The sequence below is a fragment of the Crotalus tigris genome, unplaced genomic scaffold (genome assembly GCF_016545835.1).
Source record: "Crotalus tigris isolate CLP2741 ecotype Arizona unplaced genomic scaffold, ASM1654583v1 scf7180000023654.2194447, whole genome shotgun sequence".
Classification (NCBI taxonomy): domain Eukaryota; kingdom Metazoa; phylum Chordata; class Lepidosauria; order Squamata; family Viperidae; genus Crotalus; species Crotalus tigris.
Window position 1 is genome coordinate 2,089,354 of NW_024100101.1, and position 27,357 is coordinate 2,116,710.

General features: G+C 39.0%; 1 protein-coding gene across 1 annotated transcript in view; it reads right to left on the reverse strand.

Moving 5' to 3' along the window:
* Positions 1-27,357, reverse strand: part of SGPL1 (sphingosine-1-phosphate lyase 1) — a 61,603-nt gene that overhangs the window by 7,963 nt on the left and 26,283 nt on the right. Inside the window, exons 7-11 of the mRNA XM_039320513.1 lie at positions 9,710-9,798; positions 6,005-6,110; positions 5,721-5,819; positions 3,870-4,019; positions 2,410-2,648 (exon numbers count right to left, since the gene is read on the reverse strand). Of these exons, the coding sequence (XP_039176447.1) occupies positions 2,410-2,648; positions 3,870-4,019; positions 5,721-5,819; positions 6,005-6,110; positions 9,710-9,798 (683 nt within the window). The remainder of the gene's footprint in view (positions 1-2,409; positions 2,649-3,869; positions 4,020-5,720; positions 5,820-6,004; positions 6,111-9,709; positions 9,799-27,357) is intronic.

A 27,357-nucleotide genomic window follows, 5' to 3' on the forward strand; every position in this document is an offset into this window, starting at 1 on the left:
CCCATTGCGCACAGTTGATGTTGCGGGGCACAGGCAGAGGGTGTGGCTGCCATGGCGCTGCTGGGCGAACTGCGGTGGGACCTGGAGACAATGAGTGGCCCTGCGGGTAGGCGGGGCAGGGGCAGGGCAGGGGGTGGAGTGGGGGCGGGCCAGTTTTTGGGCACTCAGTCTCTAAAAGGTTCGCCATCACTGATCTAGTAGTTTATGGTCCTCTAATTATATTTAATGCTGTAATTTATGTTGCTTAAAAGCCATTATCAAAAGTTGTAATTTTAGCCGCTGTCCCTTTTTAATCCAGGAATCAGTTATTCTAAACAGAGAGAATTGCAGGGTTGAGGATAAAGTGGTTGTTTTTATTATTATTATTATTATTATTATTATTATTATTATTATTATTATTATTATTATTATTATTTTCTTTCTTTACACAATATGTGCCTAAACCTGTATTCTGGTATGTATCTACAGAACAGAACAAGGAAACAATACATTGTCCAAAGCAACATGAAATATTACTTTATAAAACAACTTGACTTTAAATGAAGAGTTTTCAACAAAAGAGACCACAATTAATTGCAGTGGCCACATCTGAATGTGATCTCATAATTTTAATCTGAGATCCAATTGTCTTCTCCAAGTCATGAATTCCCTTCTCTGGTTTTAAGCAGTTCAGAAGTTTTTCTTCCTTTTTTTTTTTTACTTAGCTTCCATGGCAAAAGTGCTTCTAAACCCATTTCCAATATATCAGAAAAAAGGGAATACGTGGATAATTGATCCAGATATGTTAAAAACACTGTAGAGGAAAAAAGAAATGGAACTCAGAGTCCTCATCCCATAGCGTAGCAGCAGATTCCTAGCTACATCTTCTGAATATATACAAAGAAAGGACACCAAGAATCACAAAGCAGTATTTCTTAATCCTATCCAAACAAGCCCTGAGGAACAGGATGTTAATTGTAATTCAAAATGCTCAGAATCCCAAGAAACACAAGAGGTTATGCATTCTTTGTGTAAAACTCGACCTGAAAGTTGTTTACCCAAAAGATACCCAGCATGAACCTTCAGATGTTTCCTGAACTACAAACACCTAACATCCTTCCTTATTGGCTATGCTAACTGGGGCTGCTGCAAATTGGTAATTTTAGTTCAATAGTATCTGGAAGGCCACAGATCTCCGTGAAATCTCTAAAATATATGACCAGAATAAAATCTCAATACATATTTGCATTTTTCTGAAATAACAGTGACATCTAAAGATGAGGGCAATTTTATTTCCAACAGAAGATGAATCTCTGCAGAAAGTTTATTAAGGGATTCATCAAATATTGCTTTATGTGACATTTGTAGTGATGCCAATCTAGAGTCATGGCAGTGACCCTCCCCTAAAAATGTTGCTTCTTGTTTATTAAGATAGAGTTATCTGATTACACAACCGAAAGTAAACACCACAATATTAGTCTCACAGTGTATGTAGTCCTGTCCAAAGTAAGGTAAAGGTAAAGGAGTCCCTGCAGATTTTACTCCTGTAGTCTTTGGCAATAATAGGGGGTGATGCTCGTCTCTACGAGGCCGTTGAGCTAGCACTGTTCAAAGATGTTTCTGCGGTTTTGTGGTGGAAGTGATGTCATGGAATGGTTTTACCTTCCCACCAAAGTGGTAGCTATTTATATACTTGCATTTGCATGATTTCAAATTGCTAGGCTGGAGCGAGAATGGGAGCTCACCCCATCTTGTGGCACTTGGGTCTCAAACCTGGGCTGTCAGCTTTCCAGCCGACAAGCCCAGCATCTTAACTGCTGAGCCACCACACTGCCCAGTCCTGTCCAAATGTACCATATAATCCCCTAGCAGACATCATTAGTTGATATTTGATTAAAAATTCCACTTTTAATTAAAGTATTATTTCATGGAGCTTTGTTGAGAGATATTCCAAATCTCATCTTCCTTCTGAGTAAGAAAGATGTCTTGAAAAAAGAAGGAAGAAGGAAGAAGCATGAAAGTCTTCCGAACTGCACATATCTAATTTCTATTATTTCAGTCAATACGGCCTCTTCTCTCTGCTATCCACCAACAGAGAGCCATGTAAAGAGTTGTCTTTTTCTGTGGTCAAAAAAGGGCTGGTTTTCCAGCACTATTTCCTCTCCCCCCCCCCAAAAAAATCCAGTAGCTTAATGTTACTGTTTGCCTTGCATAATTTCTATTCATGCACATCATCTTAATATACTAATTGCTTTGTGTGATCCACCATTGTGTGAGAGTATCATATATGGATAACAGCTAAGAACCCGCTCCTATTTAATGCTTGCAAAAGTACAAACTGTAGAGCAGCCAAAGAATGCTGAAATGAGCACCCAGGAAGAAGAAAGAGAAGCATAAAATATAGAGAATAAATGGAAATCATATACATACTCAGATACGATAAACCGTGTAGTTGAGATGATCTTCCTGGTGGCTTCCACATAACCTTGTTCCCCCAAGTGCACCATGGTAGCCCAGCAAGCTGCAATAAGGCATCCAGGTCTGGAACCAGCAATAGTGGGCGAGGGGTAAATTCCTCCTTGCCAATCAGGAGCAATGAAGAATTGGTAATGCCGGTATTTCTTATCACTGTACAGTATCACAGAGGAGCCCTTTGGAGCATAGCCATACTGTAGAGAGAGGGACAATATTCAAGTTGCAAATAATAACCCACAAAAATCAACGTTAACAGATTCAAGACCCCTTTTACAGGATTTAGGACAGTGGTTCTCAACCTTTTTAATGCTCTGACCAACCGGTCGTAAGTCGAGGACTACTCAACTGGTCGTAAGTCGAGGACTACTCAACTGGTGCAGCACCGTTTGCAGAATGGGACTTTTGGCGGGCTCAGCAAGGCAGAGACAGCCTGGACAATTCCTATTGGCTTTTGAAAGCCAATAGAATTAGACTCTATTCAAGAGAGTCTATTCTATTGGCTTTCAAAAGCCAATAGAATAAAAGGGAGTAGCACAGCTAAGGAAAAGGGGAAAAAATGGCGGACTGCGTTGTTTGGCGACCCCCGTGAAATGGTCGTTCGACCCCCAAATGGGGTCCCGACCCACAGGTTGAGAACCACTGAATTAGAAGATTTGCTAAGTTAATCATTCTCTATCGATTTACCAAATAGAGATGTGCTGTTATCACTGTTGGGGAAGCCTTGCCACTGCTTTTTTTATTAAGAGGTATTCAGAATTTTTCCAAATAATTCCTCTTTGGAAGAGTAAAGTCATGAAAACAAATACTACTTTGCTCCAAAGGTGGAGAATCCGAGATGGTCAATAGCAAACTAGCATTTGATGTTTAACAGAAATTGTTCTCACTGATGTACTTTGGTTTAGGGTTCCAGTTTTATAAAAACTGCAATGATATATTTATTCTCTATTTTTTTATTGTGTATTTCATTTATTTTATTGTTTAAGCTGCCTGCAGTTGCCCAAAGGTGCTTTTTCCAAAAGGCAGCTGAACTTTCTTGGGTTTTTTTTTTTGTTTGAAAACGTTTCACTTCTCATCCAAGATGCTTCTTCAGTTCTAACCAAAAATTCTAACCGAAGAAGCTTCTTAAATGAGAAATAAAATATTTTCAAAAGAAAAACAAACAAACAAGAAAGTCCAGTTACCTTTGGAAAATGCACCTTGGGGCAACAATGGCCTGGATGATGGAGAATCTTCCATAGATATTCTGCCTAGAGTCACATAAAAATGAGATGGGGGCCTATATAAATCAAATGAAGAAATGAGTTTTAAAAATGATATTGCTTTGGAAACAATTTAGAGGAAATATGCCTGATCCAGCTTAGCGCAGATTCAAAGCAACTCCCATCAGAAGCTCATACAAGTCTTCCTTGACACACCTTATGCGTATCTGCAGAAATGCTCGTGACGCCTTTCACTCGGAAATCAAAATGCTGCTGTAAAGGATACCCAGCCTTCTCCATGAAGACAATGAGAAAACCTCCCAGGCAGGCATCCACATGTAAGGGAACATCATATTTCAGTGCAAGCTGCATCAAGACAGGAAAATAACTTAGATCATTTTCTTCTTAGGTCGCAAAAGTGAACTACGAGTAGAGCTTGGAGACTGATAAACATATGCCTTACAAATAGTCCTTGGCTTTCGACCACAATTGAGCCCAAAATTTCTGTTGCTAAGTGAGACAATTGTTAAGTGAGTTTTGCCCCATTTAACCCCTTTTCTTGCCACAGCTGTTAAGATAATAACACGGCTGTTAAGTGAATCTGGCTTCCCCACTGACTTTGCTTGTCAGAAGGTCGCGAAAGATGATCGCATGGCCCCGGGACACTGCAACCGTCATAAATACATGCCAGTTGCCAAACGTCTGAAATTTTGATCCCATGACCAAGAGGATGCCACAATGTTCGTAAGTGTGAAAAACGGTCATTGCTCACTTTTTTCAGTGCCATTATAACTTGGAATGGTCACTAAATGAATGATAGTAAGTCAAAGGATTACCTGTATTTAGGAAAGTTCAGGTATTATCTAGAAAAACTATTCAATGCCATCACCTTAAATTGTGAATTACCATGGCTCTGGTTTTTGGCAATGGCTAACAGCTCTTCCTGCTGGAAATTATTGAAGTGAAATATTTCTTTGTGTGAATAAAATCATTTACCAGCAGATCTACATTAACAGATCATTCCTGTAAATTTGAGAAAAAGAAAAAAAAACACTTCTCTCATACCTAATTTTTTCATGGTTATTTTCAGTGACAAAATCTGGATTATTGCTACTTCAACTGAATGTCCAGTATGTGGAATACATTATAGTATAACTTTATTGATTAGCTGATTAACCATATCAACCATATGGAATACAGGATGCAATGTGAAGATGATCTAGACCCTTGGCAGTAGTTACCATGATATCTTTGGAAAAATCTGTCCTGAACTAGCAAACATTTCAGCTGGAATTTTGTACATGTGTGTAGTTATCACTAAGTTATTGTCTTTCTTCTAAAGTTCAGTCTGATTCCTGAATATATCTGGAATCCAAACTCAAATAATTGATGGGGTCCCTTTCATTAACAGATCATAAATCCAAATAAGGCAAAAATTGTACACCAACATATACATCCTACATCCAAACCTTTTTAGAAGTAACACGTTCTCATATACAATTACAGTGATGCAAAGATAACCAGAATTGGTATTTTATCTCTTCAAGATGGGTATCCATTCAGTGATTTAGATGTTGCCCTATAGCAGAGGGACATTTTTGGAAATGAATAGTAAAACCCCAAGCCATAGCAAAATTAACAAGGCAGGGCACAACAGCCATGAAACAGTGATGCCAACTACCTGGCAAGAATACAGCCATTTCTTGAGCGATGTCTGAAATTACAACGACACTGAAAAAAGTGAGTTCTGACCAGTTTTTCACAGTTGAGATTGTTGCAGCATCCCTATGGTCACGTGATCAAAATTTGGGCACTTGTCAACTGGCAGTTGCATTGTCCCAGGATCATGCCGTTACCATTTATACCTTCTCAGCTGGTTTCTAACAAACAAAGTCAATGGGGGAAGTCAGAATTGGTTAACGGCCATATGATTCACCTAACAGCTACAGTGATTTACTTAACAGCTGTGACAAAAAAAGGTTGTAAAATGGGGTGCAACTCGCTTAACAATTTGGGCTGAGTTGTGGTCGCAATTGCAGCAGCTTTGTATCAATGCAAAAATATTACCTTTGCTACTTCTTCAATGGGGTCAATACTTCCATGAGGAAATTGTGGGGCTGAACAGACCAACATGGCTGTATTCTTGGTAATGGCTTTCTTCATTGCCTAAAAAATCAGGACAAAGTAATTAGGAATCAATAATATCTGTGTACAAATCAAGGGATTAAAACTGAGTCATCTAAAGAATTCCTTGTATTAATTTACTTCCTTCCACCCACCCGCCTCTCTCAAAGGTTCCATCACTCTGTTCAACTCAGTGTATTGGAAACATCTGGAAATGCCAGGGGTACCTTCACATCCACCTGCATCGATTCGGTCAACGGAATACGCAGAATCTTAATCCTGAAATAATGGGCAGCCTTGTCAAATGCTGCATGGGCACTTACTGGCACCAGCCTAAAAAACAAAACCAACAATGAAAATAATACATTTCAGAAAGAATTGGTAGCACACCTTACCAAACACCTTTCCTTTCTTTTCTGAACCAAAAATAGACTGATAGGGATGAGACTAATGGAGAGAGAAAAATCAAAATAAATAGGCACATCCCATAGACCGAACAACGTAAGTTGAATCTGCAAGATCACCTCCATCTTTCTACCTTTAATCTTTAAGCTACATCTTTAATGATATTATTGATGGAACCAACAGGCAAGATAAGATTTCAAATCAAGAGTCACCTTTCCTAATACGATTCCTTCAGTCTGTATTAGACAATAATGCCCATTATCCTCAGCCTTCTGGCATTCTAAAACACTGCAGATTTCACCCTGTCTATCTGCAGCAAAAACTAGAGTTTTCCCATTCAAGATTTCCTGGCAAGAGTTTGCTAATTGTAAACTACATTTAGTAGGTTTGCTAACATTAAATTTTGGTGAAAAATGAGATAACAAACAGAGCTCCTGGATATAATTAAATCTTGCGGTAAATCCAGAGAAAGCTTCAAACTGTGCCTTGTAATATTTGCCCATCTATATTATTGTTATGGCAAATTGAAAAATGGACAATAATAAAACAAAGAGAAACACCCAAACCGTTGGTATTATTTCAACTGTTGTGTTGAGGACCAAAAATTGTAGGCATCTTGTAACTCTTAAGATATATAGTAGATGGCACGCCCATAAGTATTATTGTATTTTTATGACATTGCTTTTCTATTTCAGCATAAAATGAATTTCTCCTGTGTCAGCTACTCATATACAATAACAAAAAAAAAATCAAGATTCTTAAAAGTAAAAGAAAGGAATGTAAAGTTGGTTTGTTTGATCAAGATTTAAACTGATAAATTGTTATCTCTGGTAAACTTTACTGGACTTTTGCTGATCAGGACTGAAACAATGAGTCTTTAACAATGAGTTTATAGATAAGAGATGGGATATGGGTAGAAGAGATTATTTAAGAGAAGGTGAACAGTTCCTCTGTTTGTTTATATTGTTAAATGAAGGGGGAAGTCATTTTTTTTACTGTATCCTTTTTTTTTCTTCATTCTATTTTTCTGCACTTTGTTTTTTTTCTCTTTATTCTTTCAATTTTTTAGCTTATATTAGTTTTTAACTTTGTAATTGTAACTTTTAATAAAATTACTTTTAAAAGAGAAAATTGAAACCAGTGCATTGCAAATGTTATATATTGCAGGCTAGGGTCAGTAAGAAAAATCATAGCAGAGATATGCCATTTTTAAGTTTAGTAAGGTAACTCTTGAAAGGAAAAGCCAACAGAAACACAAAATAATATCCGGACATTAATAATTCCCCAGTTCTAAGTACATTCTTTCTCTGGGCTTCTTTCATACTTTGGAGCAGGATTCCTCAAAGTGGTCAGTATCAACCCACAAAGCTCCGTTGCTACTGTTCTTATTTGTAGTGCTGTATTTCTTATTTGTAACATCCATTTTCATAAATGTTTCAGAATTAATGAACAATTTTTAGCAGAAATGGCTAAAATTTCTGCTTATTTAAAGGATCATACACAAGAAAGATATATTATGGTATGGAGAAGATGGATAGATTATATTCAGATTAAATATAGAACTAAAAAGTTCCATTTATTTTATGATTAAATTTTAAATAATAATTATTAATAGCATTTTATAATGGGAATTATTTAGTTTATTTACTGTTATTATGGTACTTTATAATAATTGTTTTAAAATGGATATTAAGGTTTAAAGCAGTGGTTCTCAACCTGTGGGTCGGGACCCCATTTGGGGTCGAACGACCATTTCACAGCGGTTGCCAAACAATGCAGTCCGCCATTTTTTCCCCCTTTTCTTTGGCCATGCCCCTGGCATCCAGTGATGCATAAGTGGTTGGGGGTCACCACAACATGGAGAAATGTATTATGGGGTCGCGGCATTAGAAAGGTTGAGAACCACTGGTTTAAAGGGAGTTAAGGGTTAAGTATGAATTTGGTTACTGTATAATTTGTTAAATTTAATTAGATTTTGTTTAATATGTTTGTAATAACCCTGTACTCGGCTCTGGGAAGTGGGGAGGGCAGGGGGGTGGGGGTGGGTGGGTTTGGGGGTTATAAAAAAAATTTTTGTTAATTGTTAATAAAACTTTTTCAATAAAAAAAATTAATGAACAATTTGAAACTTTATAAGAGATTGACAAACTGAAAAGGTTGGGGACACCTGCTTGGTTCCTAGGGCATATGGTACTCTGAAACCGTGGACTTTAAGCATGCACTTAAATCTTTTTTTTAATCGACATGATTATGCACATTAATGGTGATGATAAGCTGCCTTAAGAATTTATTATGTTTATTAAAGACATTTAAAAAAATAAAAAAACATATGGATATTGAAAGTAAATAGAAAAATGTAGTACACAGTAAGAAAAAAAATAGAAAAAAGAGAAAGAAATAGAGGAGAAAAAGAAAAAATAGAAACAATTATAAGGAAATGGGTTCCTATTATCAGCGGTTATAAATGCATTTTATATTTTACCGTTCCTCTCTAGGGTTACATCACAGTCTCCTTCTTTCAATAAACTACTCTTTCTAATTGTCAAACCCATAAATCACAAGTTAGTTTTTTTCCAGCAACAAGCCCATAATAATTTTCCAGTCCCTAAAAAATATAATTGTTGACCTTTCTCTAATTAAATCAGTATAAATATTTGTCTTTAGAATTTTTAAATCTGATTATCTGGTTATTATTGGATCATTTGATAAACTGTAGGTTGCTGTTATTGTACTATAAACCTATAAGGCATATGGCAGCATAAACATTTTGTATAAATAAAATATAAATAGGGAATGCTTGGGTTCATCTCTAAGGATATTATGAGTTTGCCTACAGTTTCAGAGTCTACATGACAATCACATCAATTGAAATACACAACCGATGTCACAAACCTGTTATCAGCACTCCCAGAAAAAAAACTAAATGCAAAGAACTTCATAACTAGTTCACTGTATTGAGATTCTCAAGAGAGTAGTCTTCAGAGAATTAGAAACCAGCTTTGAAAATCAAAAGAGTTTCCAAAGCAGCACACAGTATTTTATAGCAAAATGATCTCCTATTCAAAAGCACACAAAGCAGTTCTTTAGATTTACAGTAACTGCCTCAAAAAGACCTTGCCCATCTGAAATTATTTATTTCTACGAAAGTAAACTAACGCAAATTTAAGAGCCAGATTTACGGTGACAGAAAAAATGGAAAAGAATTTAGTATCTGCTTAAACTCATGCATTCCTCACTTAGCTTTTCTTGCATGGCATTACTACAAGGACACAGAAATGCTTTCACTTCTCTATAGCTCCGGGTACTTTCCAACCTTAAATTGTCCCTAAACGTAATGGTGGTTTGAGACAAGTCAGTCTCATAATCTATGCCTTTCAATTGGCTTGTTTTAAAGACTTGGTTATAATAATTTGTTTCTGTTTCTGTCTTCTTGAGGTCAAGCCAGGAAAAAAAAGCAAAGGAGTATGCTATTTAAGAATAAAACTAGTTCCTATCATAATAAGTCCAGAGAAAGATAAGATACATACATTTCTGGATATTTTATCCCTTTTTCATAAGCCAAATCTCTGTAGGCTTTACAGGCCAGCAGGATGCTCTCTGTTCCACCAGATGTCATCTATAACAAAGGAAATAAAAACACCTCATATAACCAAATGGTCACATGCGAACAAGAAAGCCGAAATAGAACACAAACTTTGTTAATTTCTATTTTTTTTAAAAAAAAAATTAAAACTTTCTCACCTGCATTTTTCCCAGTTGGGAACTTTAAGAGGTATGGACCAACTCCCAGCATGCTGGCTAGGAAATTCTGAGAATTGGAAGTCCACCCATCTTAAAGTTGCCAAACTGAGCGGTAAGCACCAAGGTAGAATATATCTATGGAAATCTTGGATCTTTACATGCTACAGCAATCCTAATAATTCTCAACAAATGTCATCTTGTATTCTAAGATCTCTTCTAATTCAAACCGAAGCTGCATTTAAATACTGCATATTAAGCATGGTTTTAGTCTTACTGCTAAACTGATTCAATAGACAAATATTGAGAGCCAGTGAACTGTAATAGTTAAGGAATTGAACTGGCAAAATTTTCAGTTTTAAGGACATCCTCAGCCATTCTGCCTCATTTTATTAAGCATCTGATTTTTTTTTTCATTAAACCACCTCTGTTGCTAGGCAACAAGTTAGGCACATTATTAGGCCAAGGAAATTGAGGCTTGATATAAAACAGGAGTCAAGACCCTTTCTAATGCTCGCTAAAAAACCTTTTGTTTTGCAAATGACTTATCACCTACTTGGGAGCACATGAATCACTCTCACAAGACATCTCTGCTGTTTATTGCAGGACACTGGGCAACCAGCCAACGGTTGACTCATGAGTAGCTGACAGTTTTTTTCAAACACAGATGCCTGATTCTTTCAACTAACACCCAGATTAAAAGGAAAATTCAATGTATAAGCAAAAAAGACAGACAGGGAATGTTGCTTTAATACAACATTATCAAAAATCAGTGAGAAGCCTAAAGAGAGGGGTGATCTATAGCAGGTATGTCTTAAAACTGAATGGAGAAAATGGTACTGTATATCCGTAAAAAGAGGAATAAACAGCGTAGAGAAAAAAAACTCCCTTTTGTCTATTTTCTCTCTCTTTCTCTGGTTGGGCTACATTCAGCATCGTACACAAAGTCCACGAATCTTACTTTCTTTTCACTGGCGGTACCAAATTCCAATTCTTGAGGCACTTGTGATATCATATTAGTCATTCTGCTACTAATACAACTACTATCAATCTGGCAATCATGAAACATTCTCAGAGTTTTGTAACCCTCTTGACTGCCAAACCACTTGATGCTAAATATTCTTCAGCACATTTATGTATTTAGAACACGAGGGGGAAATCAGAGCTCATTCTGAATTCAAAAAAAAAAAAAAAAATAGAGGGCAGGATGTTCAGGAATTTTACATTAGTTTTTTTATATTTATATAATGGTTCCCGTTTCTCTTTGGGGAAGGACCAATTTTTGGTCCTGATGCTGGTGGCAGACACATGGCTCGGGGGTCAGGAGAAGTTCAAGTCTGAATGCTCAGTTAGGAATCAGGAGGAAATTCAAGATGAAATATTAGGTTTTGAAAGAGTTCTGGATTCTCTTTTGGGGAAGGGCTGACTTTTGATCCTTGGAAAGGAAAAACCCTGACGCCTGCAGTAGGCCTGCAATTAGGAGAAGTGGTTAGGTGGGAGGAAAAGCTTGGGAGAAGTTAAGTTTGAGAGTCTGGTATGACAAAACCAAAAGCTTGAAACTCGCTTGGTAGGTAAGTGGCAACTACTCCAACAAAATGCAACACATTCATGGCCACACACCATACTCTGCAATCTGACCACTTTCTTGCAGTTTCCAGACCAAACATAAAGGGAGCCCCATCTGAGTTGTATGTTGTTGTTTGCTTTTCTAATGCCTGTATTCAAAAGAAACGATAGGGGTAATCTTGATAACTGCTGATCAATAAGTTTGCTGAGTATTGTTTAGCAAACTTTATGCCCACCCATTGAACATCAAAATAGAAGATAGAGACAAGATCAATTTTGGACAATGAGCAGGCCAGCTTTTGTCCCCATTGCTAGGACTATGTTTTGATCCTAAGACACCTTATTGAAAAGTTTACCTAGAAGAAGAAGTTTCGCTCCATGTGTAGCTTCCGGTGGCAGCTCTTTGGGAGCAGTCGAGTAACACGATTACGGACAGGCATCTCCTGTTTTTACATCCCTTTTATGGCTTCAGTTTCTTTTTTTTTAATGTTCTATTGATTTTCTAATTTTACATTTAAGTATTTAAAAAGCAACGTGGTGGCTGAGTTAATCGAAAATTCAATGACATACAAGTATCTTTAGTACAAGTCTCAAACTACCACATTAAATATTTCCTCTCTTTTCCCCTTAGTATTTAGTATCTCATGTTTAAACTAATGCAATTCTTATTAATATTTATAATTTCCACATTTTAAGTGACCAAAGTTTCCTTTATCACAGTTCATCACAAAGTCTAATATTCAGGATACATGTCTTATCTATTTGAATATATTCTATTTCTCACCATCTTACATCATCTAATTAATAATACAGTATAACATTCTTCTCCTCTACTTCCTTTGGAAACAGCCCTGATTTGCAGTAAAATCCGTCGCTGGGCCAGCAGTCAGATCTTGCTGTGGCAGAACAATTTCAAACAGCGCCAACGACTTTTAACGGTCTCACCAATAGTTCCAAAACAGCTAGAAACTCGCCATGCCAGCAAAGATTGTTGGTCACATGTTACCTTAGTTCCACCACATTGCTCAAACACATCAAAACCTTCCTGATCATGTGGCTCATATCCCTTAATATCCCTCCCAAAACTTTTCACCTTCAAGAGCCAATGCAGTCGCAGCCGATCCAGGCGCCGCTATCTTAGAACTAGTTATTCTTTCAGCGTTTTAAACTCCCCTGGATAGTCAGTTGCCACTGTTTTTAGGGGGTGGGATAGAATTTGAGCCGAGGTGGCGCAGCAGTTAGAGTGCAGTACTGCAGGCCACTTTAGCTGACTGCGTTCAGCAGGTCAGCGGTTCAAATCTCACCGGCTCAAGGTTCACTCAGCCTTCCATCCTTCCGGGGTAGGTAAAATGAGGACCCAGATTGTTGGGGGCAATGTAAATATATATATACATTGCTTACTAGTGTACACCGTTTAGAGAGTGCTTGCACTTAAAAGCGGTATATAAGTCTCATAAATAAATAAATAAATAAATAAATAAAATTTCCCTTCCCTCTCCACAGGGGGAAAAATACTTTGGGCAACTTATACAGGTAGAAAAAATAATGAGGATTGAAGAGAGGTTCAGATCTCACCTAGTCTCATCCATGCTGCTTTATAGGTGCCTGGTGGTAAGTCTGACTTTAGCTGTATGCAGCCTAGTGACGAGCCATATTTCTATGGCCAGTCTTTCATCTGCTGGTTTGGAGGGCTGCCCCGGATCGAGTGGAAGGGCTACTGCCCTCCCGCGATCAAGGGGGGGTTCCTTCCTTGCTTCTCGCCCCTACAGGGCGACTTTCAATTCTTTCCAGGGTCCCCCAGCGGTGCGAAATCAGACGTGGAAGACAGAGCTCGCCTTCCAGCGGCTGTGGCAGCCGCGGCAGCAAACCAGAAGTCCTGGCTTCAGTTTCTTATATTCTTAGTATATGTATGTATGTATGTATGTATATTAAAAATAAATCTAAAGGCTCTCAAACAGAACAATGAACAATTGAGAACATCGGTAAATCTCCCATTAAGAACAAACTTCAGAATATCATGTCTGTCTCTGAGAAAGACTTACAGTATATATTTTAACATTTTAACCTTTTAAAATGTTATTAGCAATTCTAGTTTTTAGCTATCATTTATCTCTTGTAAGTTTCAGTGGTATTATTGAAAAGGGGGGTTATTTTTCTTGCTTGTATTTTATGCTGGTTAATTATTAACAAAGATTTGAACTGAATATATTATATATAATGACCAAAAATTCACCTAAAGTTTATGGGGAGCAGCTATACAATTATACTATATATAGTATATAAATAGAATGGTCACACATATTACAAAATTGTTATGGATTTTCAATTTCAGCCTTATGAGCTGAACATCACAATTATTATTCAGTAAGCACGGAAGAGCAAAATTATATTGATCCATTTCCATATATAAATAATTTTAGGAAGCTTTATTCCCCATCAAACTCAGATGAAAATCATCTGAGGGTAAGAGGTGGGGTAAGTGTAGTATAGATAATGGTTGTTTATAGGAGTGCGGCCCGGGCAATCCCCTTATGCTGCGTTCATGGGTTTGATAGGGATGAGAGGAGAGAAGGTGTAGAGAGGAAGTAGGGTATTGAGAGGAGAGGGGGAGGGGAAAAGAGTAGGAGGGGAGGAGAGAAAGAGGAGGGAAGTAGGGAATGTTTTAAGAAAGGGTGGACGCAGCGAGAGCTTCCGCTGGGGAACGGCGTTGATGGCGGCTACTTCGTAGCCGTCCTCCTGGGACAGCGTTAGATCTGCGGAGCGCAGCGAACATCAGCTGGCCCGCGGTTCGGAATCCCCTTCCTGGGCGAAGGGAAGGGTTAGAGATTGCAAGAATAGAGGTAGAACCTCTTAGCCCCCTCTGGATTTTTCTTTTGAGGGGGCAGAAGGAGCGTTCCCTCGGAGTTCCTGCTTTCTCCGCCTCCCAGCTGTTTTTGTCTCTTCGGAGACAAAAGGAAACGCCGCTACCATCTCCGCGTTTAAGGTGTTCTGGTGAGTAATATTTAAAGCGGACAGAGCAGTTTAAAGGATTTCTTTTTTAGTTTAGTATTTTATTTTAATTTTTTTCTAGTTGACTTTGATTCTTTTCCCTTGTTTCTTTTTTGTCGGCACGGAGAGTGAAAGTAAGATGGTGTTCTGAAAGTACTTTGTTCTTTTGTTCTTTACTTTTTTTTTTTTCCTGGAAAGAAAATATGGACTTAAATGAATACATTTATTGCTTTTAACTCTCTCCTTTATTTTCTGATCGTGTTTTGGGCACCTTTCTTGGCTTTTTTTTTAAACTTTAAGAATTTTTGTACTTTTTTTTTTCCTTTTTCCTTTTAAGAGGAAAGAGAGAGAGAGAATAATTTTTTGAAAAATGGCTTCAAAGAGGCAACCGGCCTCTATACTTTCTAAGGTGGTTTCCTCTCCTACAACTCTAACTGTACAACAACAACTTAAAGCTACACCATCAGTACTGCCTCCACCTTCTCCTCCTTTGCCAGGTTTATCTGCACAAGAGATTAAAGATATAATGGGAAATGCTGTATCCCAAATTAGAGATGAAATGAAGCAACTTTTTGAACAGAGCAAATCTGAAAGTAAAGAGGAAATGAAAGACCTCCTTAAACAGAATAAATCTGAAAGTAAAGAGGAAATGAAGCAGCTGTTAGAGGACAATAATACTATCTTGAGGCAAGATATAGTAACAGCTTTATCAGGTCTGGCTTCTGTGGTCGCGAAATTGGATTCTAGAGTGGAGGAGGTTGCAGATAAAGTTGATTTTATTGAAGATAAATTCCAGAATATGGAAAGAAAGTGGAAATTTCACAAGAGGATATTCTTATGTCCCAGTACAGGGAAATGGAGCATGCTTTGAGAATCAGGGGTTTGAAAGAAGATATGAATCAAGATCTGACAGAGATGGTACTTAATGATTTAGCTCTTGTTTTGAATATGGATAAAGATGAATTACGCAGAGAAGTGGAAAAAGTTTACAGAGTTAATTCTTGGATTGCGAAACAAAAGAACTTGCCAAGAGATGTGGTGATTTATTTTACAAAGAGGCCTCTGCGTAATGAAATTATACAAGCTTATTACAATAAGAGATTTCAGATTGCTGCCCAAGATGTCATTATTTTAAAGGAAATTCCATCAAGAATCTTAAGAAACAGGAAAGACTTTGCTTTTCTAGCTAATGAACTTAAAGCAAGATGGATGTCATTCAGATGGGAGATTCTGACGGGTATTGTTTTGAGCCATGCGGGGATGCGTTATAGGCTTAACACGGTTGTTAAAGCTAAAGAGTTTTATAATACGGTCCTGGGAGCAGGCTCATCTTTATCTATGATCCAGAAATCTTCGGGCAGCAAAGAGGTGGAACAGCAATCTGAAGGATTAGGTCTGATCTCTGCTGGGAAGTCACAAGTGGAATGGCAACGTCAAACAGAGGTTAAAGAGCAGAGGATGACCCGTGCAGCACACAGACGCAAGGAAAAGGAACAACAGAAGAAAGAACCCAAAGAATCTTCTTCTGAAAGTGCTTCATTGCCGGTGGGAGGAGCAAGACCCAAGAGTTCTGCAACACATTCATCAATGGCAGATCTTCAGGCAGTCTTCTCCAGGCTCCTGGTTAAGGGAGATGGCAAAGTTCCTGACCTGGAATGTTAACGGTCTCAACTCCCCTCAGAAAAGAAAGAAAATCTTTTATTATTTAAAGCAACATAACAATGATATTATCTGCTTGCAGGAAACTCATATTTTACTTAAAGATCAAAAATATTTAGCTAATGCTCGTTTGGGATCTCATTTTGTATCTCCTGCCCCTGGGAAAAAAGGGGGAGTGGTTATTTATGTTAAGCAAAATCTACCAGTTTGTCTGGTAGAATCAGATCCTCAAGGAAGATATGTAATGATTGAACTTGGATTATATGGTAAGAAAATACTTGTAGTGGGACTGTATGCACCAAATCAGCAACAAGAACAATTTTATAAACTGTTACATCAGAAAATAATTTCGCTGGACTATAGATCTGTGATATTAATGGGGGATTGGAATGGTGTTTTAGATACACAAAGGGACAAAAAAGGTTCCTCTATCCTTTTTAAACAGGCTAAATTACCCAAAGCCTTTTTTGATTTGAAAGAGGATTGGGAATTGAGAGACTATTGGCGTGAATGTAATCAAGACGAGAGAGACTTCACCTTTTTTTCAGATAGACATCAATCTCTGTCAAGAATTGATTTTTTTTATTACAACTGACTTATATAATAGGGTAAAGAACGTAAAAATTTTTCCTAGGTCACTGACGGATCATAGTCCAGTTTGGATGGAGCTGATTCATGAAAAAGAGGAGAGGAGATCCTGGAGGGTGAATGAGAATTTATTTAGACAAGAAAAGAATGTTCAAAAGTTAAAGGAGTGTTTAAAGGATTATTTTGCTTTGAATATGTATAAGGGGACATCAACATCAATGGTATGGGATGCAGGTAAAGCTTTTATGCGTAGGAGTTTGATAAAGATGAATAGTGTTCATAGACAAAAGCAGACTCAGAAGCGTAAGGAATTGGAAGATGAGATTAAATTAAAAGAAAAGTTCTTGATTTCAAATCCTTCAGATGAAAAGGTTAAGGAATCTATAAAGTTCTTAAGAACACAATTTAACATGTTGATGGCTGATCAATCTGCAACTAATCTTTTGTTTATGAAACAAAATACATTTTGTAATGCCAATAAACCAGGGAGATGGTTGGCCTATCAATTAAGAAAGAAACAGAGACAGAGAACAATAGATAAAATAAATTATAATGGTAAATTAGTGTATCAGAAGGAATTGATTAAGAAATCTTTTTTAGATTATTATCAAAAATTATATAAGACTACTAATGTACAAATTTTAGATATAAATAAATATTTAAGGGAGGCTAACTTTCCTAAATTGACAGAAGATCAGAAGCAAGAAATGAATTGTCCAATTACTAATGAGGAAATTGTGACAGTTATTAAGCAATTAAAACTAGGCAAAGCGCCAGGTACGGATGGTTTGACACCTATTTATTATAAAACTTTAGTAGAAGAGATGATTCAACCTTTAGGTGAGCTTTTTAATAACATATTGCAGGGTTCAGAGATCCCTCCGTCATGGCGCAGTGCTTTCATATCCTTGATTCCAAAAGAGGACCAAGATCTTACTTTACCAAAGAATTATAGACCTATATCTCTTTTAAATGTAGACTATAAGATCTTTGCGGTTGTGGGTTAGGGTACAGAGAGACTTGAAGAATTGGGAAAAGTTGCAATTATCCCTCATGGGAAGAATTGCAGTGATAAAAATGAATATTCTACCCAAGTTTCTCTTTTTGTTCCAAATGATACCGATTTTGAAGAATGAGATCAATTTAACTGAGTGGCAGAAAGGCCTTAATAAATTTATTTGGGCAGGGAAAAAGCCAAGGGTTAAATTTAAAATTATGCAAGATTTCCGTGAGAGGGGAGGACTCAAGGTGCCGAATTTGAAATTATATTATGATGCGGTGGTTTTAACATTAGTTAGTGACTGGGTAAATTTGACAAATTCTGATATACTTCACTTAGAGGGATGGAATTTACTTTTTGGGTGGCATGCCTATTTAATATTTAATAAAAAAATGGATTGGGCTTTTAAATCTCATATCTTAAGAATTTCTTTACTTAGGGTTTGGAGAAAATATTACAAAAGTGATTTTAAAGTACCATTATGGGCCGTACCTTGGCATGCAATAGAAGGAATAAAAAGAGGGGTTAAAATGGATATGGTGTCCTATAGACAGTTACTTAAATGGGATGGACAAAACTGGCAGTTAAAATTACGGGAAGAGTTAGCACAAGAAAATATTATTTATTCTTGGTTCCAATATAGGCAATTATTAGATAGATGGAAGATGGACTGTAAGGTGAGTTTTCACAGAGAAGATGAAAATTTTATTAAGCAAGTGAAGGATCAAAGACAAACCCACATTAAGAGGATCTATGGGGTTTTAGTTGAATTGGATTCAGAAACGGAACTAATTAAAGATTGTATGATTAGATGGGCGCAGAATTTTGGTGAGCCAGTTCCATTGGACACCTGGGAAATTATTTGGGTGAGAAATGTCAAATTTACACAAGCACAGAACTTAAGGGAGAATTTTTATAAAATGTTTTATAGATGGCACCTTGATCCACAAAAAATGTCTTTTATGTACCCTGACTTACAACCTAAATGTTGGAGATGTGGTTGTATGGATGCTACTTATTATCATATTTGGTGGTCGTGCAGAGAGATAAAAGCATTCTGGATTAAGATATGGTGGAATATCCAGAGAATTTTTAAAAGGAGGGTAAAATTTACTCCACAATTATTTTTGTTAGGTATAGTTACTGATTGTGACACAAAGGAGGTTATATTGATGTTAAACTTGATAACAGCTGCGAGGCTGTTAGTAGGACAATATTGGAAGAAGGAATCTTTGCCTACATTGCAGGAATGGTTTCTTAAAGTGTCTCATTTGGCGGAAATGGCAAAGATTTCGGCTTTCTTAAAGGGACAAACGCAAGAGAAATTTCTTGCTGTTTGGGATAAATGGATAAAATTCATACAATTTAAATTTGATATAAAAAATATTATATAGTTTTTTCATAATTTTTAACTTTATATATATATATATATATATCTATTTTATATTCTTTTTTTATAATTTTTTTTAACTTTTTCTTTAATTAAGCCTATATTCTGCTCTGGGAGGTCTTGGGGGGGGGAAGGGGGGGTTTGGGTAGGGGTGGGGGAAGGGGGGTTTTGTTGGGTAATGTTTGTTTTTTATTTGTATATGTTGTTTTTTGTTTTTGTATTGTTTCTTATTTTTTGTAAAATTTATAAAACTTTTTAATAAAAAAAAAAAAAGATCTTTGCAAAAATTTTAGCTAATAGGCTTATGACGGTTGTGCATCAGCTTATACATAAGGACCAATCGGGTTTTATAACTGGCAGGTACATGAAAAATAATGTTAGACAAATTATTAATATATTAGAATATTTAGATAAGAACAACCAAGTCCCTGCAAGGCTGATATTTTTAGATGCTGAAAAAGCTTTTGATCAACTGAACTGGCATTTTATGTTAAGAGCAATTGAGGAGATGAATTTTGGAGAAAAAATATTACAAGCTCTTACTGCTATATATCAAAAACAAACGGCACAACTTATTGTTAATGGGGGTTTGTCAGAGGTTTTTATAATAGAAAAAGGTACTAGACAGGGATGTCCTTTGTCACCGTTGCTGTTTGTTTTAACATTGGAAATTTTGTTGATTAAAATTCAAGAGTCGCAGGAAATAAGAGGCATAGAAGTTAATAAAAAAGAATATAAGTTAAGAGCTTTTGCAGATGACTTGGTTGTTACTTTGTCTCAACCTACTTATTCTGTAGTGAAGTTATTACAGTTGATATATCAATATGGATTAGTTTCGGGTTTCAAAATTAATAATAATAAGACTAAAATATTATCTAAAAATATGACTACTTGTGATAAACAGATTTTGGCTAATTTGACTGGTTTTGAAATTGTTGATAAGATAAAATATCTGGGGGTTATTTTATCTGTTTCTAATGTAAAATTGTTTAAGAATAACTATGAAAGGTTGTGGGTCAGGGTACAAAAAGACTTGAAAAATTGGGAGAACTTACAGCTATCTCTCATGGGAAGAATTGCAGTGATTAAAATGAATGTCCTGCCAAAATTTCTCTTTTTATTTCAAATGTTACCTATTTTAAAGAATGAGGTTAACTTAAACGAATGGCAGAAAGGCATTAATAAATTTATTTGGGCAGGGAAAAAACCAAGGGTAAAGTTTAAAATTATGCAGGACTTCCGTGAGAGAGGTGGACTCAAGGTACCGAATTTGAAATTATATTATGACGCTGTGGTCTTAACATTAATTAGTGATTGGGTAAATTTAACAAATTCAGAGATACTCCACTTGGAGGGATGGGATTTACTTTTTGGTTGGCATGCCTACTTAATATTTAATAAAAAAGTGGATTGGGCCTTTAAATCTCATATTATAAGGATCTCTTTACTTAGGGTTTGGAGGAAATATTATAAAAGTGATTTTAAAATACCATTATGGCTATACCTTGGCATGCGATAGAGGGGATAAAGAGAGGTGTTAAAATGGATACGGTGTCTTATACACAATTACTTAGATGGGATGGTCAAAATTGGCAGTTAAAATCTTTGGAAGACTTAGTACATGAAAATATTACTTATTCTTGGTTTCAATATAGACAATTACTAGATAGATGGAAGATGGATCGTAATATAGGCCTGCTTAGAAAAGATGAAAATCTTTTTAAGCAAGTAAAGGATCAAAGACAAACTCACATTAAGAGAATTTATGGGGTGCTAGTGGAACTGGATTCAGAATCAGAATTAATTAAAGATTGTATGATTAAATGGGTGCAGAATTTTGGTGAACCAGTTCTACTGGATACCTGGGAAACTATCTGGGTGAGAAATGTTAAGTTTACACAAGCTCAGAATTTAAGGGAGAATTTTTATAAAATGTTTTACAAATGGCACCTTGATCCACAAAAGATGTCTTTCATGTATCCTGACTTACAGCCCAAATGTTGGAGATGTGGCTGCCTGGATGCCACTTATTATCATATTTGGTGGTCGTGTAAAAATATAAAAGCTTTTTGGATTAAGATATGGTGGAATATTCAGAGAATTTTTAGAAAGAGGGTAAAATTTACTCCACAATTGTTTTTGCTTGGCATTGTTACTGATTGTGATGCTAAGGAGGTTATATTGATGTTGAATCTGATTACAGCCACAAGGCTTTTAGTAGGTCAATACTGGAAGAAGGAATCTTTGCCTACTTTGCAAGAGTGGTTTTTTAAAGTATCTTACTTGGTGGAAATGGCAAAGATTTCGGCTTTCTTAAAAGAGCAAACGCAAGAGAAATTTTTTGATGTGTGGGAAAAATGGATAAATTTCATACAATTTAAATTGGATTTGAAAAAATATCATTTAGCCTTTTTATAACCTGTATTTTTCTATTTTAAATATTTTCTCTTTTTAAGGATTATAACTCTTTTTTCATATATATTTTATTTTCAATTATTTTATAATTTTGTTAATTTTTTTTAATTAAGCCTATATTCTGCTCTGGGCAGCTCCGGGGGGGAGGGTGGGGGTGGTTTGGGAGGGGTTGGGGGAGGGTTGTATTGTTTTGTTTTTTTTTTGTTGTTGTTGTTATTGTTTTTTTCTGTCTTTGTAAAAGTTTTTAAAAAATTTTCAATAAAAAAAAAAAAGACAGGGTGGACGCAGCCTGGGGGAGTGGGCGGGTCGCACCAATGGTTATGAATTTATTTTATTTTAAAATTGTATTGTATTTTTATAATGTTTAAATGGAAAAAATAAAAATTTTCAATGAAAATCACACTATTTTGTTCCCCTCTTTTTCTGTCTCATTTTTTTGGCATGGTTGAAATAAGACAATAACATGTCATTCCCAATCTTAAGACATTATCATCTTGTACAACTATGATTTGATGTTACCTAACTTACTGTTAGCAGAAGAATCCCAACCATTGTGAAAATACCAAGACAAAACAATATGTTGCTAAAGTCAACATCCTATTAACCCAATGCTGACATTCTTCTCCTAACAATGGAGTGAAATGTTGGATTACTACAGTATTGCATGCTTGTTGAAAGACAAAGACAGGCTTTCTTTGAGAGAAGAAAAGATACAAGGCATTTCCTTTCTACAGCATAGTTAGCATTTCATGTACAATGAAATTGTGTTATATTGCTTTGTTGGGTTTAAGAAAACAACTTGGTAATCTTTATACCAGCCTTTTCCAGAGGGCCTCCTCAGGTGATTGGTTCTATCATTCCCATAAACTCCGGTGGACACTAGTGATGATTTGAGATGGTGGAATTTATCTTTGCTGGAGCAGAACCCTTGTTAGAGGAAATTTATCACTAAGAGTAAGCAATGGTTTTACACCATAATTCCATATATCTACTTAAGCCATTACCCAAGACAAGTTCTTCTATAAATGTAGAATTGAAAATAGGGAAAAGTCAAGTCCAAGAGCCATTGGCAGGGGGAAAACATTGTGTCTCTTTTATTTCTTTCCTTGGCATTATTCTTGATCAGATTATTTTGAATTCTTTCTTTTTGAGTTATTACCCAGCTGGGAAGATGGGAATAGAGAAAATTGAATAATGAGAGAAAAAGACAATGAAAAGGACAGAAGTTGATGGACTGGCTTTCCACTTTGGTGGAAAACAATTTAGGAAGAGGTGAGTACAGAAGGAGCGTTGGCTTACCTGAACACCTCTTCTCAGCATGATAATGAAGAATCCATCAATGGGTTATTTCAGTCCTCTTGCCCAATCAGACTAAGTTGTCAAGTTGTCACGCCCCTCCTTGCCTGGGACCTCCCAATTTCATCGACGGCGTAGCCAATGACAACAGTTCAACGTAATGACTCTCAAAGCAGGTACAAGGAAAAAAACAAGCCCCTGATACATACCTAACTGACCTCTAGAGGGGAAGGCGTGGATTCTTCATCATCATGCTAGAAGAGGCATTCAGGTAAGCCAACGCTCCTTCTCCAGAATGATGACTGAAGAATCCACCAATGGGACGTACCAAAGCTCCTGGTGTCCCTAAGGGAGGGAGTCAGTTGGGGCCTGTAACCCTGATGCCGGCACTACCTGTTGGAGGATCCGTCTATCAAAGGCAGCCTCAGCTGAGGCAAATTTGTCCAAATGGTAATGCCTAATGAAAGGGGAAGGCGAGAACCAAGTTGCCGCCCTGCAAATGTCCTCAATGAATGCTTGAGTTGCCCACGCCACCGATGTGGCAGCACTGCAGGTGGAATGAGCCATCACATGACTAGGAACAGGCAGGGCAAGTGATACGTACGCACCTGCTATGCAAGCCCTGATCCACCTCCCCATGGTGGAGGCGGATACCTTTTGACCCATGGATGAAGGCTGAAAGGATACAAACAGGGCTTCTGACTTACAGAAGGCCGCCGTGCATTTGATATAACAGCGCAAGGGTCTACGTACATCCAAAGAATGCCATTTCCGTTCCAAGTCATGTGACAGGCGTGGACAGAAGTCCGGAAGAATCACCTCCTGTGATCTATGGAACACTGTGTTTATCTTAGGGATAAAGGAGGGATCTAATCTAAGAACCACCCTGTCCTCGTGAAACGTGCACAGGTCCTTCCTGATCGATAAAGCGGCCAGTTCCAATATGCGCCTGGCGGAGGTAATGGCTATCAGGAAGGAGACCTTGAGTGACAGGAACCGCAAGAAACAGATTCTAATGAGTTCAAAGGGTGAGGAAGTTAGCGCCTGCAGAACCCGGGGTAGCTCCCAGGAGGGATACCTGTGAACCACGGGAGGTCTGCTATTGATGACTCCTTTGAAGAAGGAGTGGATCGTAGGGTGCTGGGACAAGGACTCTGAAGAGTCCCAGGAAAGCACCATGGAGAGAGCCGCTACCTGTCTACGAATAATGTTGGGCGACAGCCCCTTGTTGACACCCTCCAACAAGTATTCTAATACCCTTGGAATAGTCACGTGATTCTTGTCACACCAGTGGCAGAAGTTCCTCCAAGTATGATCGTAAATACGATTAGTCGCCGATCTCCTGGCAGCCTGGATCATGTCAATCACCCCTGACTAATATGACTCCCGAGTCAGGGTGCGGCATTCAAGTGCCAGGCAGCCCACTGCAGCCATTGGGGATCTGGATGTTATAGATCCCTCTGCATTAACCGTATGCGACTGTCGGGAATCTGCCACGGAGCTGAGGTGGAGAGGCTCACTATGTCTGCGAACCACAGTCTTCTGGGCCAGTGAGGTACAATAAAGATTAACTCCGCCTGCTCCTCCAGGATCTTCCTGACAACTGCCGGAAGCAGAGGTAACGGGGGAAAGGCGTACAAAAGGCCTTGCGGCCACAGGCTGCATAGGGCGTCCGTCCCCTCCGCTCCCCGAGATGGGAAGCATGAAAAGAATCTGGGCAGCTGGGTATTCTCTGGTGAGGCAAACAGGTCCACGATCGGATGACCAAACCTTTCCGAGACCTCCCTGAAGATATCCGGGTGTAATCTCCACTCCGAATGGTCCACTATCGACCTGCTGAGGAAGTCTGCCTGACGATTCGCCTCTCCCGAGATGTGCTCAGCCCTGATGGAAATCAGGTTGCTCTCTGTCCAGTAGCCCAATGCCCGAGCCCCTGTTATGAGTGACCTGGATCGAGTGCCCCCCTGCCGATTCACATGAGCTTTTGCAGCCACGTTGTCCGTTAGGACCAGCACATGTTGCCCCTTGAGTACTGTTTGGAAATGCTTGAGAGCCAGATGGATTGCTCTGAGCTCCAACCAATTTATGCCGTGCCTCAGGTCTTCCTGTGACCACTGTCCCTGAGCCATCTGACTTTGGAGGTGTGCTCCCCAACCGAAGAGACTTGCGTCCGTGGTCACAAGAATATGGTGAGGCTCCTTGAAAAGAGACCCCTTGCGGATGGCCGAGGATGTCCACCAGTCGAGAGAGAGATACACTTGTCGAGGGATGTGCACCAACTGGTTGGAGGTACTGGTGTGTTATTTCTGATATGGGAGCAGAAACCACTGAAGGGGCCTGGCATGTAGTTGGGCCCATGGCACTATCGATACACAGGATATCAACTTCCCCAGGAGTTGGGAAAGGATAGCTAGTGTCACTGCCCGGCTTCTGTGCACTCTGAGGGCCAGATCTCTGATGCTACTGCGCCACTCCTCTGACAGAAACACGTGGCAAGAGTCCTATCAAATTACCATGCCCAGGTATAACAGGCAGGTTGAGGGAGATGTCTGGCTCTTCTTGAAATTGATCAAGAACCCGTGGTTCTGGAGAGTTCCATTAGTGAGGGCCAAGTACGACTGGGCAGTCGTGACGGAATATGATTGGATCAGTATGTCATCCAGGTAACACTGGACGCGCACCGGAACCAATCTCAAGTGGGCTGCCAGCAACGCCAGGATCTTGGCGGTGGAAAGGCCAAATGGTAGGGCCCTGTACTGGAAGTGGCAGTTGAGATAACAAAACCGCAGAAATCTGCGATGCTCTGGGAGGATGGGGATGTGCAGGTATGCCTCTTTTAGATCTATTGAGGTCATGAGGTCCCCTCGCCTGACACTGCCCAAGATGTAATGGAGCATCTGCATTCTGAACTTCCGGTACTGGAGATGGAGGTTCAGACCCTTGAGGTCGAGGATTGCTCTCCATCCCCCTGAGGATTTGGGGACTACAAATAGGATGGAGTAATACCCCTGTCCCGCTTGGTTCAGGGGAACCTCCTCTATGGGCTTGATGTTCAGTAAGTGTCGAATGGTGTCCTCCATGAGCCCTCTTTTTATTGGATTTCTCATGGTTGGACAAGAAACAAAATGGTCTATGGGCGTGGATTTGAACTCCAGGGACAGGCCTTCTCTTATGGTGCACAGAACCCAGGAGTCTGTGGTTGTGTTTTCCCATTGGCGGATGAAAAAGTGAGTCTGCCACCAATGGGGGGGTCCCCCTATGTCACTTGGTACGACGGAAGGACGACCCCCTCTACCACAAAAGAAAGACTTGTTCTGAGTCTGATACCGGGACCTGTCCCTATAGTTTGTCCTATCAAATGTGTGTTCTATTTTGGGAGCTGAAGGCCAGTAGGCTTGTCCTATCTCTGCCATAGCGCCAGTCCAAAAGGACTGACGGCGACCATAGGGGAGGAAGCGCCTGTTGGCTTTCCTCGCCAAATGAGAGATGACCTTCTGCTTCTGTTTATTTTCTATGAGATACGGAGTTAATGCCTCCCCAAACAATCTGCCTCCCTTGAAGGGGGCGGTGGCCGCTCGCCACTTGTGTTTGCTTTCGGCCCTCCAATTTTTAAGTCAGAGTAGCCTCCAAGCAACTACCTGGAAGCCATTGCCCGGGCCGAGTGTGTGGCTGAGTATAAGGAGACATCCGCCATATACTCAGAGATCACTATGAATTTGGTCAGGTCCTGGTGAACCCTGACCTCCTCCAGAGGAATTCTGTCCTGTAGCTGTCTAAGCCAGGTAAGGGAGATTCTAGCAAAGAATGAAGTGGAGGTTGCAGCCTTCGCTGCCCATGCAGATGCCTGGTGAACTTTGCGCAATGCTAGTTCCGATTTCTTATCTTCCGCCTTAAGAGCATCAGAAACATCTGCTGGGAGACTGGCTGCTGAGAAAAGTGGGGCTAGTGATTCATCCACAATCTTGCGCTCAGCCGCTCCATGAGATGGCTGAGCTGCCGGTGATTCCCATTGTCCCTGAATATTCTTCAGGAACAAGGGGGGACAGGGTATTTGTAGGTGTCTAACTACTGGTTCAGCGAATAGGGGATTCATGGTTTGAGCGGTGGAAGACTCTGGGGTGGGGACCGGATCGGGGGTGAGCTTACCCGCTGCACAGGCCCCGCACAGTAAGGAGGGAAAAAGAGAGGTATTGAAGAGCTCTGCCATGGGCTGGGAGTCTTGTGGAGGCTCCTTGCAATCCGACCACCGATCTGTACCTTCGTCATAATCCAAAGTACTGTAAACCTCGAAATCCGGTGAATGGGATGGGGAGACCATGCCAGAACGATCGAGTGTAGGTCGTAATGAGGTAGTGGGTGCTAATGAGGGCCTCGGTATGGGTGGTGTTTGATGATGATGACCCGATGAGGCCATGGCTTGATGAACCGCCTGCGATATCCATGACTGCAGCTGGTCAGCAAATGAACGCCCTTGCTGAAGTTGAAGGCCCGCAGCAGACGGTGTGAATGTCGCTGTGGGTGCCGTGGAGGGACCT